The 18,203-nt window shown below is 39.7% G+C and overlaps 1 protein-coding gene across 1 annotated transcript; it reads left to right on the plus strand.

The window, feature by feature from the left end:
* Window positions 1-1,399: 1,399 nt before the first annotated feature.
* On the plus strand, window positions 1,400-17,988 carry VKORC1L1 (vitamin K epoxide reductase complex subunit 1 like 1). The gene is made up of 3 exons (XM_067309647.1): window positions 1,400-1,593; window positions 13,050-13,159; window positions 13,866-17,988. The coding sequence occupies exons 1-3, from the start codon at window positions 1,400-1,402 to the stop codon at window positions 14,090-14,092; spliced, it is 531 nt and encodes a 176-aa protein (XP_067165748.1). The 3' UTR covers window positions 14,093-17,988.
* The last annotated feature ends 215 nt before the right edge of the window (window positions 17,989-18,203 follow it).

Raw genomic sequence — 18,203 nt, forward strand, 5'->3', positions numbered from 1 at the left:
TGAGATAGGGCTCACTCTTTTCCCTTAGCTTTAGTCTCTCTGTTGCTATTTTTTTCTGTTGCCCCTCCTATCTCAGTCCTCCCCACCCCTTTCCCATTCTCTCTCCCTTTGACCCCATTAATAGGAGGCACAGGCTAGAGAGCAGGAGGTATTTTAGTTCATATGCTAGCTAGAGTTCAAGCAGTTTTTTTTTTATTATGAGTTTTTATTTAATTCTTTAACTTTTTTATTTAATAATTATCCATTTCCCTTTTTGTGTGTGTTGAGGGAAGAGTTCCTTCTTTTTGTCGAAGTCGTCCTGCAATACGTTTCTTTATGAATTAGTTTTGTTTTAGAGAACAATGAAAGCATGAATTCAGTGTGAATTCACGATTCAGTGTGAATGCTGCCATTGTGTTTTGTCGTCCTGTGTTCCTTGGGAAAACTTAAGGAGGTTCATATTGTACTGACTCACTCTTCCATCTGCTGATGAGGAGCAACGTGTGCATACTCTGGAAAAGGGGAAGGGAAGAAGTAGTAGCCTGGGGCCATTCTCTAAATAAAGCAAGCAGTGGTTATGGTAGATGTTTATGATAAGCAAAGCCTGCTTTGTCCTCAGCTACTCGATGACTTTGGTGTTTGCAGACCAGAGGTACTAGATGATTTCTTAAGCTATAACCAGACAGGTATTGATGTTACTTCTGAGAGAAACCAGAAACATAAGGAAGAAACGTGATACAGCACTGATTGCCTTTGGTTTTATCTGTCTAATGCTAACTAGAGCTATTGACTAACAGGTCTGCTGGCTATATTTAGAGGTGTGATACGAATGTGATCCTAGATCTGTGAAACTGATGATGAAAACCTGCTGCTCAAGTGCAAAACATATTCTTGAAGATAAAAACCTCACAGAGCCTGGGGGAAATCCAGTGCCAGCTCCTCTGGAACCACCAGGCCTGTGCTAGAACAAACAAAAATTTTAAATACACTTTTTCTGCCGGTTTTCCAAAGCGTGTGCACGCACAGCCCGAACTCTCACGGTGAACTCTGAGTCATGGCAGGCCCTCAAAAGGCGAGGAATGAGGGAAAAGGCAGAACCTCCGTCAGGCGCGGAGCCGTTGGGCGCCGCGCGGCCCCGCCCTGCAGAGCCGCCTCGCGCCGCCAGGCGCCGCCGCCCCCCGCCCGCTCGCGCGCCGCGCCCCGCCCTGGACGTGGCGCCCCGGCGGCACACCCCCTCCCTCCACACCCCCCCGCCCCGGGCTGACGTGACGTCGTCGCGGAGCGCCACGTCCGGCGCGGCGCCGGCGGGTGGGGAGTAGGGGGGCGTGGCCGGCCGGCGAGCCAATGGGCGTGGGGCGCGCGTGCGCGGCTGGGCGCCGCCGGGCGCGCGTCGCGGGCTGAGGCGGAGGGAGGGGGTAAGATGGCGGCGCCCGTCCTGCTGCGAGTGTCGGTGCCGCGCTGGGAGCGGGTGGCCCGCTCCGCGGTGTGCGCGGCCGGCATCCTCCTCTCCCTCTACGCCTGCCACCTGGAGCGGGAGAAGGGCCGCGACCTCCACTACCAGGCCCTGTGCGACCTCAGCGAGCGGGTCCGCTGCTCCGCCGCCATCACCTCCAGGTGAAGCGGGGCTGGGACCCGCCGCCGCTGCCGCCTCAGGCCGCAGCGGGGGGAGCGGGGGGAAGGGCCGGGCGCGGCCGGGGGGCCGCGGGCGGGCGGGCGCAGCGGCGGGGCCGCGCCGCGGAACAGCGGCTCCAGGGGCTGCTGGGGGTCTGGCCCGGCTTTCTGAGGGGGCGGCGGCGGCGGCGGCAGGGCCTGGCGAAGCGGCCCGCTGCCAGCCGGGGGCGGCGGGAGCCTCCCGCTGCGGCCGGGGTTGCTGCCGGGGTGTCCCTGAGGCAAGGCGGGGTCGCGGCGGCCGGGGCCCGGGGTGGCAGGCCGAGGAGGAGGGTCTCCGGGCTCTCCTCGGCCGGAGGGGCGGTGTGGGAATTGTTTTGCTCGAGATCACCGAGGGCGGGAGGGCGAGGCACCTGCAGTGTCAGTGTTGTAATTCTCTGTAATTACCTAGAGTGACAAGAGTTTAGGGGCAAATATACCTTAGGATAAAACGCTGTGGGTGTGACTGTGGGTTGAGGCTAACGTAAACATATACAATCATAGATGATTTACTTTCTTGTATTTTAATACAAACGTCAGAATTGCTTTTTCATTATAGCCTTTCGCAGCAGTGCATATGATTGCCTTTGTGATATGCAAGAAGTGCTTAGTTCAGGGAAGACTTGTACACTTCAGCAGTAAAAGCCCAGTCCAAGTCTTGGTTTATTTTACAGGTTTCTTGTCGGCAATAAAACTGTTTCAGCAGGGTTTTTTTGTTTTGTTTTTCTAAAGGCCAGTGGTCCTCCTGATGCATCTTTTAGAAGAGTCAGAATATAAATCTTAGTATGTTGCTAGCTTGACTTCTTGTTAAGCAGCTGGTTTATTTAATCATATTAGTGAGAAGAATTTATTTGCTGTTTGCTTACAAATATCATTTTAAATATACTACAGGAAATACTTTCAGTGTTATTAGGTTAAGAAATGCCTTCTAAAAATGTATTTCTCTGGTTGAAATACTTAATAAGAGTTTTGTACAGCAATATCAAAACTGATCTGTGCATGTGTGTGCTTTTTTACATATGTGTGTATATACGTACACAGATGGAAAGATACCTAGAGGTAAGGAGCTGGGAAGGGAGATTCTTCAGCAAATGTGTTTAGTAAGCTCTCAAAACACCTTCCTTCTGTTGAGAAAATGAGAGTTTTGATAACTTTATGATAACACCTTTAGTGGAATAAATACTTGAGGGTTTTTTTTTTCCAATTTAACCTATGTGTAAGCTGTCAGAGTCCTTATAAAGGCACTTGCTATATTATTATAACAAAATAACACAGGAGAATACACCCATAATCTGTGAAGGTGAAAGCTAGTTAATTAGTTTAGACAAAACATGTAGGGAGCTTTAATTCTTAACACTAGTTCTGTGGTGATAGAGCTGGTATTGTGTTACATCACAAGGAGATGTCTATCTACAGATGCTTGAAAGGAGGTTCTTGTGATTGAATGAGGGTTTTAACTCTGCTTTTCTATCTCTCATCAGATAATCTTTAGTTTATGAAGATGCTTGTTCTTGTCTCTTTTAAAGAATTGTTTTAAAATGAGAAGTTTCAATTGAAAGAGAAGATTTAAATGGTTGTCTGGTAACTTAAGCTTATACCTTAAAATGATGCATAGGTTGCTGAGATAAACCATGTAAGCATTGTTAGTAATCTAACTTTTACCACAGCTGTAGAGGTGTTTTTAATTAAAAATAAATAAATAAAATGGGGATTTGATCTTCGGTCTTTAAGCACCTAAGTAACCTCTGGACTGGAAATCAGTATGTGTTCTTATCAGAGCTGGGCCTTCATTACCTTATTATTATTGTAAATTCTCTTCTTGAGACAAGGAATTTCAAGTAATAGTTTTAATACATGTTTACCAAGAGCTTTGAAAAAGCAAAGTAGTTCCAATTATGTCTTTAGGTATTTCTGTTTATGCAATAATGCTTGGTAATTACAGTATTCATTAGTATTGCTTCAGTTGAAATATTGAGTATGCCATGGTAAGGCCTGTAAATACTATTCTATGGGAATTCTATATCATAATATGAAGACTTAAGGATAACGTCAACTAAAATCTAGCTAGCAGTTGCTAGGAGAATCCTGTCTAAAGATTGAAGTATTGCAAATGTCAAGATAGCTCATGATAGTTGAAGCAGGTGCGTAAAAGGAGTCTGGAAAAGGAGTGTGCAAGTTCTGTTCAGTCAAACCATATTTGGAGAAGAATGTGCTTTCAGTGCTGCACGGGAGATGGACGAAAAAGGAATATTCCTTTAAAACTAAGACAACAGGGCAAGCTATTTAACTTTGAAAGGAATTCATCTTTTTTCTGTGGTGCCACAGCTTCCTATCCTTCACTCATTCTCCCTCCCCTCTCCCCCACTTAATAGTCCTTGTCACTACCAGTATGTGTCCAAAACTTCTTTGAAACTTGATTTCTAAAAGGAACTTTTAACTATAATTTAAATTCCCCGGGGACAGTAGAATTAAAAAAAAAAAGGTTGTTCCAGCATTTTTGCATATAATGCAAACTTAACTTTCAGATACTTCTTTTCTGATTAAACTATTACACTGACGGTTCAAATTAATTATTTGATTAGCTGTGTATAGCCAGCCTCTACAGAGTTAAACATGACAAACTTGTACTTTTTGGCTTTTACCAGCTTCTAGAGCATTCATTCTGTTGTGTGACCTTTTATTTAGGCTGAATTTGCTGATGGAATTTGCAATGTAATAACCTTTCGTGCCTTCGCGTTTGGAGTGTTGACTCCAACAGTGGATTATACTTCAAAAAGCACATCGTGGTGTTGGGATTAATCCTAAATGTATAGATTAAATTAGTGTATTGCTCTCTGAGCTGAGTTATTTTGGAACTAAGTTCTGGTCTTTGGGGAGGGTTTTTTCACTAATAAATTGTTTGAGTTCCCAAGCCTTGCCCTTAAGCCAAATCTAGTATTGGCACAACGATGAGAGCAGAAATGTTGTAAAGATTACCACTGTGCAGATAGAGGGAGGAGCACGGAAAATCTTATATCAGAGACTGACTCATCCAGAAGATTATACTGGAAAACTGCCTTCGTAGTACCTCTTATTGTTCAAAATATTAATGTTCAGCATGTTTCAAGCTGTTATCCTGGCGAAAGTTCGGAAAGTGATTTTTTTAAAAAGAAAAACAACTAAGGACAATATAATGATCACTATCACTTCTCAAGAAGAAAGCAAGACATAGGGAAATACCTAATATTTTTATTTGGCAATTGCTGTAGTTGTTTTAAGTGAATTGCTGTCTTCTACTTAGGAATAATTAAGTGGCAAGAATAGCTTTATTTATAATGAAACTGTCTAATAGCAGTTACCATAAGATCTTTTTGCTTTGGCTGTTATAATAGTTTCACAGAGGGAATTAAAGTAATAAACAAGTTTTAAGTAATATTGATGGTGGAATGGCTTGAAATAAAAAGTGAAATTTAAATTGTAATGCAGAGGTCCTGAGCTTTCTGTTTTGTTCTTTTGCATGCCACAGGTGGCTTTCAGGTCTTCTGATATGTTCCTGCTTTCTGTCTCGATTAATCTAACGTTCCTGCAGAGCAGGTTATTGGATGGCTCTTACTGAAGGAAAGCGTGTGGCCCAGCATGTGTTAATGTCATAACAACTTTAAGACAGACTTATGGTAGCTATCATAAGCTACCATAATGATCAAAGGGCAGATGTCACTGTATATCTTTAGCAATATTTGCAGCTTTCAGCCAACTGCGTAAGTGGGGATGTTTGAAATTAGTCAATATTGATCTAGGTTAACATCTCTAGCTGGCTTACTGAACAAGTTCCAGAGTAACAATAGGGTTTTAATAATCAGTGTTCATTTGGATATAATTTGGTGGACAGTATGTTTTAGGGATCCCCTCTGCTGAGTTTTGTGATAATCTGGAAGGTCTTGGATTGCCTGTCATCTTTTACTTGAGTCACTCTAAAATGCCTATTCTGAAAAAGTGTAATAAGCATATCTGTTTTTTAATGGATGTGCCACCATAATAAGCTGGTACTTCTTGAAAATGTGTATCTGTAAAATTTTGCTTGCGTTGTGGACAGGTTTGTGCAGATACTCAGCTGTTGTACTGAATTTGCCAAGGGTGGCCTGTGACAACCGTAGTATTGCATTGCTCTGCACACCTTCATAAATTAAACAGTGAGTTTAGACTTGTGTAGATGTTATGTTTGAGTTGCTCAGTTGTGTGACATACTATTTCAGTCCCATGTTGTGTGAATATATGGGTGCATAGCTTATTTCTCTGCAGAAGGGGGAGGCAGTTATACTATGATATACTGAAGTTAAAACTTTTGCCAGTGTTGTTTCTTTCAGTGAAGCACACCTTGTTCACACTATTGTTCTGGTGCAACTTCAGAGTGCAGACCATAGCAAAGATCAAGTTGACAAGAACAACCCCATTTTCTAAACAAATGGGACGTGGAGCAAAACTTCTCTGACCTCATACCTAACCTGATGTTTATATTGCAGGTTCCCATTCAGTTCTGTTGTGGGGCAGTTCCTGTAAACTTGATGTCTGTCAAGTTTGCTTGATTCCAGGTTAAGAACATTATATAGCAGTTATCTTTCATTTTAATGGTAAGTTCCTGATGTCCTAGCATTTTTTTTTCTATTGTACCTGATAGCAAGCGTGCAAATATATTTGAGGTTGATAACTGCAATTGTTAGTGACTGAAGTAAGGTGAAAAATGGTGAAGGTAGTGTTATACAGAAAGTGGGAAAGGCTTGTGTAGTTGCCTCTTGTGAATGAGCATGGGCAAATAAGCCTCACGTGCTTTTTTTTAATTTTACTTACTTTAGAAGTCTTTGCTTCTTGCTGGTCATCAATTTCTTTAACCTGAGACAAGTTACTGTTTTTGTCAGGCATCTTTGTTTCTGCACAGAAAAACATAGAACTTTGATTAAGCAGCTGAAGAGTGGTATGTGAAACACCTGGTGATCATTCAGCACGAATCATATTTAGGGTTCTTAAACTGTCAAAGTAGTTTTTAGCGACCTTTTGAGACTGAGCTGAAATTTGTCTTGTGGTTTAAAATTGGTGGTTGTGCATTTTTGAGGTCTGCACATTGCTAGATAGCAATTATAAGGATGCTTTTGCAGTTATTCTGTAGAAAAGTTCATTATTTTTGCTCTCTGAGGAAAGTGTTTAGGATCTCTAGTTTATTATATTAATTGTACAGGAGGAGATGAGCGTAGACACAGTCTGTCTTGTGTGCCAAGTGCTCTGCTTCAGAGTGCTGCAGATTGAATACAATGATGAATTTCAGTGAATTGGCGTAACTATAGCTAGCTGAACACCGCACAAGTTTTACAGCTAAGGATGCTGAGCCAAAAAAGTTCAAGCGACTTGAGGCTAGAATAGGTCATGCTATTTAGCCTGGTTTCTAGAAGAAAAATTGCCTGTGTTGTGTATCCATTGCTTATCTCTAATAATTTTTAAGTTTTATGGCAAAACTTAACAAGGAACAGAATTTTTAAAATTCTCTGGAAACACAGTCAGTGCCAAAGGGGAGGGGAGAGGGACTCAAAGTAATATTCCTGCTGAGGGGGGGGAAATACAGTGTGAGCTTAGGTTATCAGTCCCGTTTGGTCTGTCAGCCAGACAGTCGGTGCACGTGTAAGTAGGACTCGGACAGAACTGACAGATAATGGACTTGATGGAGGAAGAGAGAGAGGGTGCAAAGAGGCTGGAGGATGTGAACTGGGAGAGGATCTGGAGGTATTTTGTGCTGGGGAAGGAGGGTGTTATAGGAACGCTTACAGAAAACCAGCCTCATTCTAAAACAAGTGGTTTCCAAAGCAGCAGAAGCTAATCATTCAAGTGATTTTTTTTTTTTCTCTCTTTTTTTTTTCTTTTTTTCCTTTAAGGGAAAATTGATGGCTTAATACTTCAGACTGATCTAATACATGTTGGCTGAGGCTGCATCTTTCATAAGATACACAAATCCCATGTCTACATAAGACTTTTTTTTAACCTTACAGTGATCTGAACTATAACCCATCTATTCTTTCTTTTCATAGATATATTATTTCTGACTTGACTGAAGTTTGTAGTAGTGCTGAGAATTATTTTGCATGATGCTGTGTAAATTTAACAAAGTGCCTGTCAATTGTAATTCACATTGGACTGAGTTTATGAAAGCTTAATAAAAGAGATTAAGTAGAAGGAATACTTTGCTGTCGACTTGTAGTTTGAATAACCAGTGCTTCCCTAAAGTCTGCTATAAAGTAGTTAACCACTGTCTGCTTGAGACTGAAGGATATGTAGAAGAAAACCTTAGTTGTTAACGGCAAATACTGCTAATACATTTACTTCCATTTTTAAATCTATCAAAATTCTTTGAGCACTCTTGGCAAGCTCACAAATAGGATTTTTAATCGCTTTTTTTTTTTTTTTTTTCCTCCTGGTGGCTTCAAATTGAAGGCTCTTAACTTATTAAAACTGGTAGAGTGGCCTAAGTGCCCTTGTAACTATGAACTAGGCTTAATCCAAAATCCTCTAGTGAAGCTGTGCATAAGCTGCCACCAAAGTTCTTAACATTACTAAGTATTAACATGCTCTGGGTCCTTTGACCTTTATATCAGCTTTTCACTGAAGGCGATGTATGAGCATAGGCCAGCTTTACTCACTGCATTAGAACGTTCATCCTATACTGTAAGTTATCTCAGAAGTCAGATGACATTCAGGGAAATGTCTACATATCACTTGTCAAGTATAGGCTTCTTTTAGGAAACAGTATGTATTGTTTCTGTGGGGTTACTTGCTGTTGATAGCAAAATAATGCTTATGGCATGAAAAACAATCCTGAAATGATGGGCTTTAAAATGGTACTACTATTCAGAAAACAGAATTTGGGTTTATTACAGATGGTTCTCTGAAAATATCATTGGTTTGTTGATTATAGTTTGTTTTCATTACAGCTAACCTATAAATTACAGAAGAGAGAAATGTGGTGGAAAATCTGCCACAGCACAAATGCACAGCATTCCCGCACATGCCATTTGATATCTGATCTCCTAAAGGATTTGATAAAATTTTCGACTAGACACTAAGGAGACAAGAATGTGAGCTGGAGAAGTGTCATACACTTGCCTTGTTCTAAGCATTTGCTGCTTGCTTATGTCAGGGACATGGTACTGAAGCTAGCAGGACTTGACCTGATCCAGTATGGTTATTCTAATTTTAAGATGAACGTGCAATCATTGGTTTCTTTCCTGATATGAGAACTAAGGGTTGCCGAGTGCGACTGAGGCAACATCAACACAGGATATTGTGGAGGTCAAAAGTATATGTTCAGACAGTGTCTAGGTACATTCATGGAGGAAAGCCTCAAGGTAAGCTACTAAATATGTTGATCCAGCTGAAACCCCACTGCCCAAGTTTCTTAAGCTAGTTCTTTATTGATGATTGAAATCAGGGAGACCATCTTGGAGAATGAACTATGTAGAAGCTCTCCAAAGTGTCTCCTGCTGGTAACTGTAAGAACTGGAGCTCTTGGCTGGAAATAGCAGTGTAGTATTTCCTACAGAAAGTGGATGAGTTAATAATCTTACTCCTGGCCAAATATATGTGTGTGTGTGTGTGTGTGTATATATATATATATTTTTTTTTGACTTACTGTATTCAGCAGTCTTGGAATTCCCTTTTTATTTAGTTAACACTGATAACTCTTGCAGCTTTTAACCTGTAAAGCATGGAGGTTGTTTATTTGTCCTTTGTAAAGTGACCAAGATACTTATTAGTTACTGCGTGATGTTCTCTTCATTGCCTTTGTGCCAGTGGTACTGTCTCTATGTGAAATTACAGTAAAATGTCTAGTGTGCAAGTCTGCCCCCATAGTATGTTGTTCTGGAACATTAAGGATGTTCATGATTGGGCAAAAGAGGTAATGATTAACAGTATCTGATGTTTTTGTTGAAGATGTATAATTTGGGAATCAAGTGACATCATTTTTTTCATGTCTTCCTCTGTTAAGAAATGTCAGGTGTGTGCAAATACTGTTTTAAGTTCCTAAAAACGCAGCGTTTCTAATCCTTGTTAAATACCACAAACCAAAAGGGTACTGTTCAGAGGGTAGATGCTAATTTTCAAGGCTTATTTTTGATAAAAGGGATGGACATTGTGAATAAAAGTCATAATATTATTCAGAGTTGCAGATGTTAGGAAACTGTATGAACAGTTCTAACCACTTTGTCTTGGCTTTCTTTGCAGTTGAATCAGTGTTCACAAAATTTGAAGATCTTTTTGCGGGCATAACTTTTTTTTTTTTAAAGAACGTTAGAGGTTGTAACTGTAAACAAGAGAAATGAAACGGGCTATGTCATCTTGAACAGAGGGGAGGGGGAATTTAAATTAGTTGAAATGTACAGTAAGATGTCTTGGAGGTTTCTTTTAAAACTTCCCTGAAGTTGGTTCAGGTAGCCTTTCCTTTACAGGAGTGAAACTTGGGTGTGGCAAAAGTAGACTTGCCACATGTTTGTGTTTTGTTTTGTTTTTTTTTTTTTAATACTGCTCTGAATCATGCAGAATGATTTCAGTATTTTCACAACAGAACGCTTGGCTGCTTCACATATGGGGCATCACAAGTCAGTAGCAGGAAAAGTTGGGTTTGGTTTGTTTTTAGCTTATTGTGCAATCAGTTCTTTTAATTAGTGTAGTTTATTTGACTTAATACTTTATATCCAAAAACCACTAATGTGAGTTAACAATAGTCTGTTCTTATAAAATATATTCTTTATGAAGAAGACAAGTTCCCTGAGGAACTTCTGAGCAGTTTATAGTCCTTGTACTTCATAAGGCTTGTACTGACCTTTTATTCCTTGGGGAGTTTATCCTAATCTTAGGACTGCAATATTTCTTTTTGCTGTTTGTTTGCCATATGTTTTTAGACTTTGAAAGTTATTATAAGTAAAGTATGAGCAGGAAGATTTTTATGATGTTCAAAGTCCTTTTCCCTACCCCAATTGCTTGCAAAAGTACTTGGTTGCTTGTTCATTTTAGTGTTTTTTTGGGGGGACCTTCTTGATAGACTTAGGGGATGAAGTAGTCTCTTTCATAGAGAAATTAGATAGAGATGTACAAAGTCTGAACTCTGCATTTCAGTTTGATGTAGAAAACTTCCTTGCATGTGAAACCCTCTAAAGCTGAAAAATGCTTTGTCTTGAATGACAGGCTTCTCTGCTATATTTGAGTGTGTGGAATAAAATGCAGGATTAGTGCTGTTCTCCAGGGACTGAAAATTAATACCTGATGCCCTTAAATCTGCTACAAGGCCAACAAGATACTTAATGAACTATTGCAGTGGGGAAATGGTTTCACCACATTGGCTTCTTGCAGCTATGAACGCATCACTTGAGGGCACTGAATGTCGTAAAGGGCTCGAACTCCTTATCTTTCCATTAGCGGCGTTTTATTGACGTTCAGGATAACAATGAGATAAGATTCTGTGGTCCAAAGTTTCTGGTGTTTTAAACTTGTGTTCATTCTCAGACATGACAGAATAAGACCTCTAAAGGTTAGAGATGCTTTCCCTGAAGAAAAACTGTTAGTTTCCTGTCCTTGCAAAACCATATTTTCTGAAAGTGCCCTTCAGGATTCAGATCAGTGAAGAGTCTCAGGCAATTCAAAATGGACCAGAGTTGACCTTCGATCAGATTGTGCCAGACTAAATTTAAGAGTGCGGGGTAAATGCCTATCTTAAAATGATGTAAGGTTTGGACTGTTGTTCCAGAGCTCCCTAGGACAGTTCCGCTCCCAGCTGTTGTCGGGCTGATCCTCTGAGATGGTGCAAGAGTGCATATTCAGACCCTACGCTCAGCTGTTTCAGCCTGCTCAGCTGGCAGAAAATAACTCATTTTTATTGTTAGTATTTTGCTGACTCATTTGGATGAAATGGTTCAACACGGGATCAGAGTAAGTGAGAGCATTCAGCCAGGGCAGAGAGAGGGTAGGACTTCAGCATCCTGCAGTTAGATTGACCTTGGCTGATGTGGATCCACAGTCTTCAGTTGCACTTTGAGTTGTGCTATCCAGTCTCTTAGTAAGGAAAGCCTGAGTGCGTGTTTAAACAGAGTTTAACATTACCCTACAAAGAATTCTTACGTGGAAACTAGAACATTTTAATTGCACTTGTAGATAGCCAGCTGAATGTAATATAGCAAATTCGAAATCACCTATTAAGTGCAAAACAGTGGTACCTTTAATGTATTTATCTAGATCTTTGATACTGCATTTGGTGGTTGGGCAACATGACAGTTATCAAACATGTCGTAACCATTTCATCAAAGCGAGGTTTTAAAATAAAAAGTTCTAACTTAAAATCCAGATAACGGTCTGTGGGTGGAAAGTCTGGTCCTAGCTGAGAAGGATTCTTCTGAGCTTGCAGCGCTGCTTTATAATGCTGATTCATCCACAAACTATCCTATAAGCTTGCAGGGGCTGTAAGCTGCCTTACGCTACAAGGACAGTGTGTCACCAGCTGTGTGTCTCATGATTTGCATTAACCCCAAATTTGCCCTAGGATCCCTGTGATGAGAGAGAGTGTATTACACTGCTCTTCCAGGTAGAAGTTAACGTTACGTCTTTAACCCTTGCACAGTGCCGGGACGTGGGGCAGGATAGCCATGGTAAAGCAAGCGTCAGTCTCTTGAGCTCTCATAGTAAATGTGATGTGTACGCTGCATTGAAGCTTTATGTTTACACATAAGTTTCACTTCCATCACTTACAAAATTTGAGACCAAGCTAATGGAAAGTATGCTTTTTACTTTTTACACAGTAAATACATTTTCTGGGAGTTGGTGCATAATTCTCAGTCCTCTTTCTTGAGGAGAAGAGCACAGGGCTTGGGCATAGTAGTTAATTGCAGCCAGTTACTAAGCTAGAATAGAAATGATTATCTTGAATATGTTTTGAAAATGTTGCTCAAGGGCTTATGAGATAGTATGAAATCGTACTTACTGTGGCAACTTTCTCATATGAGTTCTGGTGTGCTTGCTCTGGTGCAAGTGGGTATATGCCTGCAAGAGAGGTGGTAACAAATAGTTACCAAGTTTTTTACCATTTTCCCATAGCTGTATATTTAGTGAGTATGTGTCAGGCTCTTAATGCAGTGGAGAGAACTGCGAAAGCTATCATCAGAGGAAAAAAGTATTTATTTGACAAAAGAGCTTTGAACTACAAGCTGAGGAAGCAGACCTGGTATTTGGGGAAAAGTGTCTTGCAATAGTGTGAAATTGGTAGTTGCCAGTGTGTCAAATAACTTTCATCAGTGATGCAGGGGATAAAGTTTTATCTAGTGTACCTCCGTTGCAAGCTGTTGAAATGATGAATTGAAAATACTGATGTAAAGCAATAGGTGCCCAAATACAAGTTAATTAGTTTCCCTGTTTTACAGATGGGGTCGAGGATTTGGTCTCTTGGGTTCCATCTTTGGAAAGGACAGTGCAATAAATCAGCCAAACAGTGTTTTTGGACTCGTGTTTTATATACTACAAATGTTACTTGGTAAGTATTAATTCAGTTTACAGCCTAAAACATGTAACAGGTCTGTGGTGATGAAAGTGTTACACACTGCAGAATCTACTAGAGACCAGAAAAAAATGGAGGTGATTTTTTTTTATCATCTTTTTAGCACCAGTCGAATGGTTCATCTCTGCAAAGGGCTTAAAAACCCAGCTGATAACAAGAGCAATCTCATTTGCTCCTGCTATGCTATTAATAACGTAAACACCAAGATACTTCTGCTTAAATATATATAACATTAGATTACAGGATAGAAAAGAGGGGAACCAAAAATGAAATTTAGAAGTTTTGTGGGAGTAATATGGGTAGTAGGCAAACGAATGCATGAAATGTAGTGTGTTAATAAAATGTAGGCAAATTTTTCTCTTGAACTCTGCAGTCTGCTATAAAGCTATTAATATTCATAGGCATAACTTGACCAACCTATAATTTTCCCATAATTCAGGAATATGGAAGATGGTAAATATTACACGTACCTCTTACCCAAGGACTGTCGTAGAGAACCTAGAAGCTCCCCTCCAAATAGCGATTTGTCAGTCATCTTGAAGTCATGGTATTTGGAACAGACTTGGATGTCATACAAACTTGCCGAGTAGCCTTGGGTTTGAATTCAAGTTCGTAGGCTTTTTACTGTGTGTGAAATGGGGGAGTGAGAGCAGTGGGAGTAACTTTCTCTCTCTTGTTGCAGGTATGACAGCAAGTGCAGTAGCAGCTCTAATCCTCATGACATCCTCCATAGTGTCTGTAGTAGGGTCTTTGTACTTGGCATATATTCTGTACTTCGTGCTGAAGGAATTTTGCATTGTCTGCGTCATCACATATTTGCTGAACTTCATTCTCTTTATCATCAACTACAAACGACTAGTTTATTTGAACGAGGCCTGGAAACGGCAACTCCAACCCAAACAGGAATAACGCCTGTTTGAACTTTTGACTGACAGTCTGAAGACCCAACTTCCATTAAGTTTATTTTGCAGTAATTTTTTATTCTTCATATCAGACACTTTCCCTGAGAATCATAACTGAATTTTTAATTATAAATTGGAAGGGGCCCTAGATAGTTTTTTGTGCTAATATTCAATTTAAATGTGGTTATGAAAGAAAGCTCTAATACAATCAAAGACAAGCTTTAACTTTACTTTAAAGGAGTTTTAGCCACAGCAAAACTAGACTCTCCCTCCTCCCCCTCCACTTGTGAAGTGGGTAACACTTGCTACAAAATATCCTGTATATAAATTCAATTTCAGGTATAACAAGATGTGATCATGACATTAAATATTCTAGAATAGCATTACCATATTTAATGTTGCCATGTTTACAGTATGTGTATTACATTTTTTTAAGCTGATGGACTTAGATTTGACTAGGACTTATACTGTAAATAAAATTAGAAATACTGGTTTCAGCCCTGGAGAACTCACTGTACAATCAGTTTTGTTGTTAGCCTAGGAGATTTCAGAGTGTTCAGCTAAGAGGCGACTAAGCCGATGGAAGGAGTGACTTCTATAGAGAAAACGCTGCTGCTGCACTCGCTGCTAGTGCTTTCACAAAAATGATGGTTGGGTTTCGTTCCATTTTTTTTTTTTTTCTTTCCACTAATGAAAATGGAATTAAAGCTGAAACCTGAAGTATACCCATTAAACCACAATTTCATTAACTTCTGTACAGAATGAAAATAGCTAAATGTGGTCAATAGAAAGCTACCATCGGGATATTATATACAGATTGGGGGTTGGTGTGTCAAAGAGAGATCTCTTTGAAATGGCTTAATTTCCATGCAGAGCTGTTTTCATATTAAACTGCTGTCAGACAGCCAGTGTTACTAATGTTTGATGTTATATGAATGCTGCAGTATAGGATTGCAATTTGCAGTGGAAACCACTGACTGAGTGGAATAACCAAGCAGTGCACTGAATAAGCAGATACTTAATTGATCTTGGTCAGGATCTTTGGTTTGTGCTATATTGGGAAATGAACTTTAGGACAGATGCACACAAGGTCCCTTGGAAGGGCAATCTGTTTAGTGCGATAAGTAAATGTGCTCCTGAAAATGAAATGTGATAGTGCTATCATTGCTCTTTCTAATAACTAATTAAAAAAAAATTAAACTACAGATTTAAGCACCTGAACAAAATCGTAAATGTTGTTTCTGCACTCAGTATTCTAAGGCTGAATGTTAAAAGTGCCTTCTGTCTTGAAATATTAAACCAAATACTTTGTGTTGAACTTGGCAGGCAGAAGTGTCCTTGCTTGAAAAATGAACAAACAAAAAGAGGAAAAAAAAAAAACCCAACAAAATTGCTGGGCATAGGAAGGTATTCAGATATCTATTTTAGTTTTTAGACTGAGAAGTGGTAGCAATATTGTTTCAGTTAACTTAAATCAGTGTGACAGAAGGTTGATGACATGATCCAGAAAAGTAAAATACTTGTGTTTCAGACTCTGTGACACCAAAACAAATAGGTTCGGCTACTTTCTGTAAATGGTGCTGTGCTGCTTTTTGCCCTTTTCAGCCTCTAAATATGAAGAGTTCCAACTGCATACCCATTTATTTAAAGAGTTAGTTTAACTAGTTTAGTTTTTTCTTAAACATGAATGTCTAAGAGACACTTATGTTGTATTGCTAAGTGGATTATAAACACTAAGTTGCTGAGGATAAACTTGACTGTGAAACATGCAGTGTTCAGTAGAGAAGGTAGGATTTTTAGACTGAATTCACAAAATAGTATTTAAATTACTACTGAGGTAATTTTCTGGTTTGTATCCAGGATGTAGGTGGAAACTGCTTTATGTATAAAGTTCTGTGGTATGAGTAACATCTGTTGCATGTAACACTAAATTACTTGTCCCTCTTGTCTAAGTTTTAGACAATTCATTTTGTATTGACCAGAGTATAGTTAAAGCTTGTCTTGATGTTTAGTTCTGTCTTTTAAATGCCTTGAACTTTGTGAGGGGAGTGGATGATGTTAAACTGGTGCCTCAAGGCTTTACTCTGTCCTCTTACAAGCCTTGAGGCAATACCGCTGTTTAATGTGTTGTATAGATTTGTTTTGATGCATTCCTATGATCTACACTAAGGCATCTTTTCATCCACGGAAGAGGTGAACACGTGCTGCCTGAAATGGTTAGTCGCAGTGCTAATACCTCAGAACAAGCAGCAATGGAGACAAGTATAATCGATGATTACTTGGTCCAGTTTCTGGTTTAATGCACACCAAAAAGGGAAAAAAAAAAAAAAAAAAAAAAAAAAGCCCCATCAACTGAAAGCATAGGTGTTGACTAACTTCACTGTGTCTTGTGCTCGTCTGTGTGGGCATAGTCTGTTAATTCAGTTTGTTGAGTAAAATTGTTTAGGGCCAGATTTTCAGCATTCGTGTCTGCAGTCCTCGTTTGTGTGCACATAGGGATCAAATGCAAAATTAGTTTGGTCTCTGGAAGAATTTGCAGCTATACTTTGTGCACGATCTTGCAAATCTGATCCTTAATCGTGAACTTTTTTGTCTTGTGTGCTTTTCTTACGGTTACTTTTTACTGGAAGTGATTTGCTAGAAGTGGCCCTAATTCTTCTACTTTCTCTTTTGTGCTTTAGAAATGCAGTTGGCGTGAATAAAGGGCAAAATAATGTTAGCAGTAGAAATTTGGACCTTTTTGCTTCCAGTTCTTTGACTCTTTCCTCATTGCTGCCAATGATAGAAACAGCATATTTCTTCCAGTAAAATGGCTCAGGTTACAATTAGGAATGTGACAGAAATCGGACAAGTGCTTCATGCAACTGCCCCCCGCTGACCCTAGATAAAACAAGTGTCATGGCAAATATATGTTTGATGCTAATTTGACCTTTACGAAACGGAATGTAACGTCCGGTAAGCTTCCTGGGAAATCTTGCGGATATAAGAGTATGGCTAACTGCTAGTAAGTAATACCTGGTTGGAAGAGGGACGAGGGGGGCAGTATCATTACACAGATTCTAGTTGTGGTTTCAACACTCATGAGAACTTGGGGGAAGAAAAAAAGTCAGAAAAAGATACAAACAGTGGTTCTGAATTTGGGACACTTTCCCTCCTCCCTTGTTCTCAGAGGTTCTGCAGGCAGGGGCTGGTTGGAGAGGCAAAAGAATGAAATCCCAAAACCTGTTTAGGAAGTAAACATTCCTGAAATCCTCTTACTGTAAGGTACTTACTACTCTTAAGGCCAACGAAGCACTCAAGTCTCATTTAGAAAATGAATGTTCCTGAAAGTTTCTTACTGTAAAGTGTTTGCAACTCTAAGGCCAATGAAACATTCCCTACCATCTTTGAAATCCAAGGTGAGAACAGATCTCTCTAATTAGGAGATTTCTGCATACTGTAGTATGTATTTGTCTTCTGCTGTACAGAGTCTCCTGATTGTTCAAAAAGATCGGCGAGGTGCTTCAGGCAGCACTTGCAGCTCTGAATTTATACGAGCTAAAGTTAGAGAGATCTAGTAGCTTTGGTTCTGCCAATGTTTAAACATGATTTAGACAACTGGTCCAGAAAAGATGAAGTATTGTTACCATGAAACTGTATTAAGCATGGCCTAAATATTAGGTGTTTGTTCTGTATAGTATGTTCCATCAACTATTTATTACTAGTGCTTTAAACTCCAGATTAAACATCCATTTAAGTGGAGTCACTGGGCAGATGTTCCTTTTATCAATATAGGTTGAGAGATTCTCTATTGGAGGTTTAGGATACAATTTTGCTAACAGGTAAAACAATGTAAATATGTATGAATTTTATTTGTTGCACATAACTTTTTGGTATAAAAAATAAATGTAGAAATTATCTGTGGATGTCTTGCTGCAATCATTCTTATGCTGCATTCATGCAGTCCAAACATAAGAGCTTGAATGAACCCAATCAGAGGCCTTTTTGGACTCAGTCTGAGCCTTAGAAACTGTTTTTAAAGTCAGTACTGTAATCCTGTTTCTAGAAATGTATTAAGTTGTGATCTTTTTCAAAGAAGTTGTATGTTAGCAGTAGAAGGGTTAAAGCACTTGGATCCC

The sequence above is a fragment of the Apteryx mantelli genome, chromosome 22 (assembly GCF_036417845.1).
Source record: "Apteryx mantelli isolate bAptMan1 chromosome 22, bAptMan1.hap1, whole genome shotgun sequence".
NCBI lineage: Eukaryota > Metazoa > Chordata > Aves > Apterygiformes > Apterygidae > Apteryx > Apteryx mantelli.

Coding starts and splice junctions, on each gene's coding strand:
- VKORC1L1 (XM_067309647.1), top strand. CDS start 1,400: ATGGCGGCGCCCGTCCTGCTGCGAGTGTCGGTGCCGCGCTGGGAGCGG. Junction 1,594..13,049: donor TCCGCCGCCATCACCTCCAG/GTGAAGCGGGGC, acceptor CCTGTTTTACAG/ATGGGGTCGAGGATTTGGTC. Junction 13,160..13,865: donor TATACTACAAATGTTACTTG/GTAAGTATTAAT, acceptor CTCTTGTTGCAG/GTATGACAGCAAGTGCAGTA.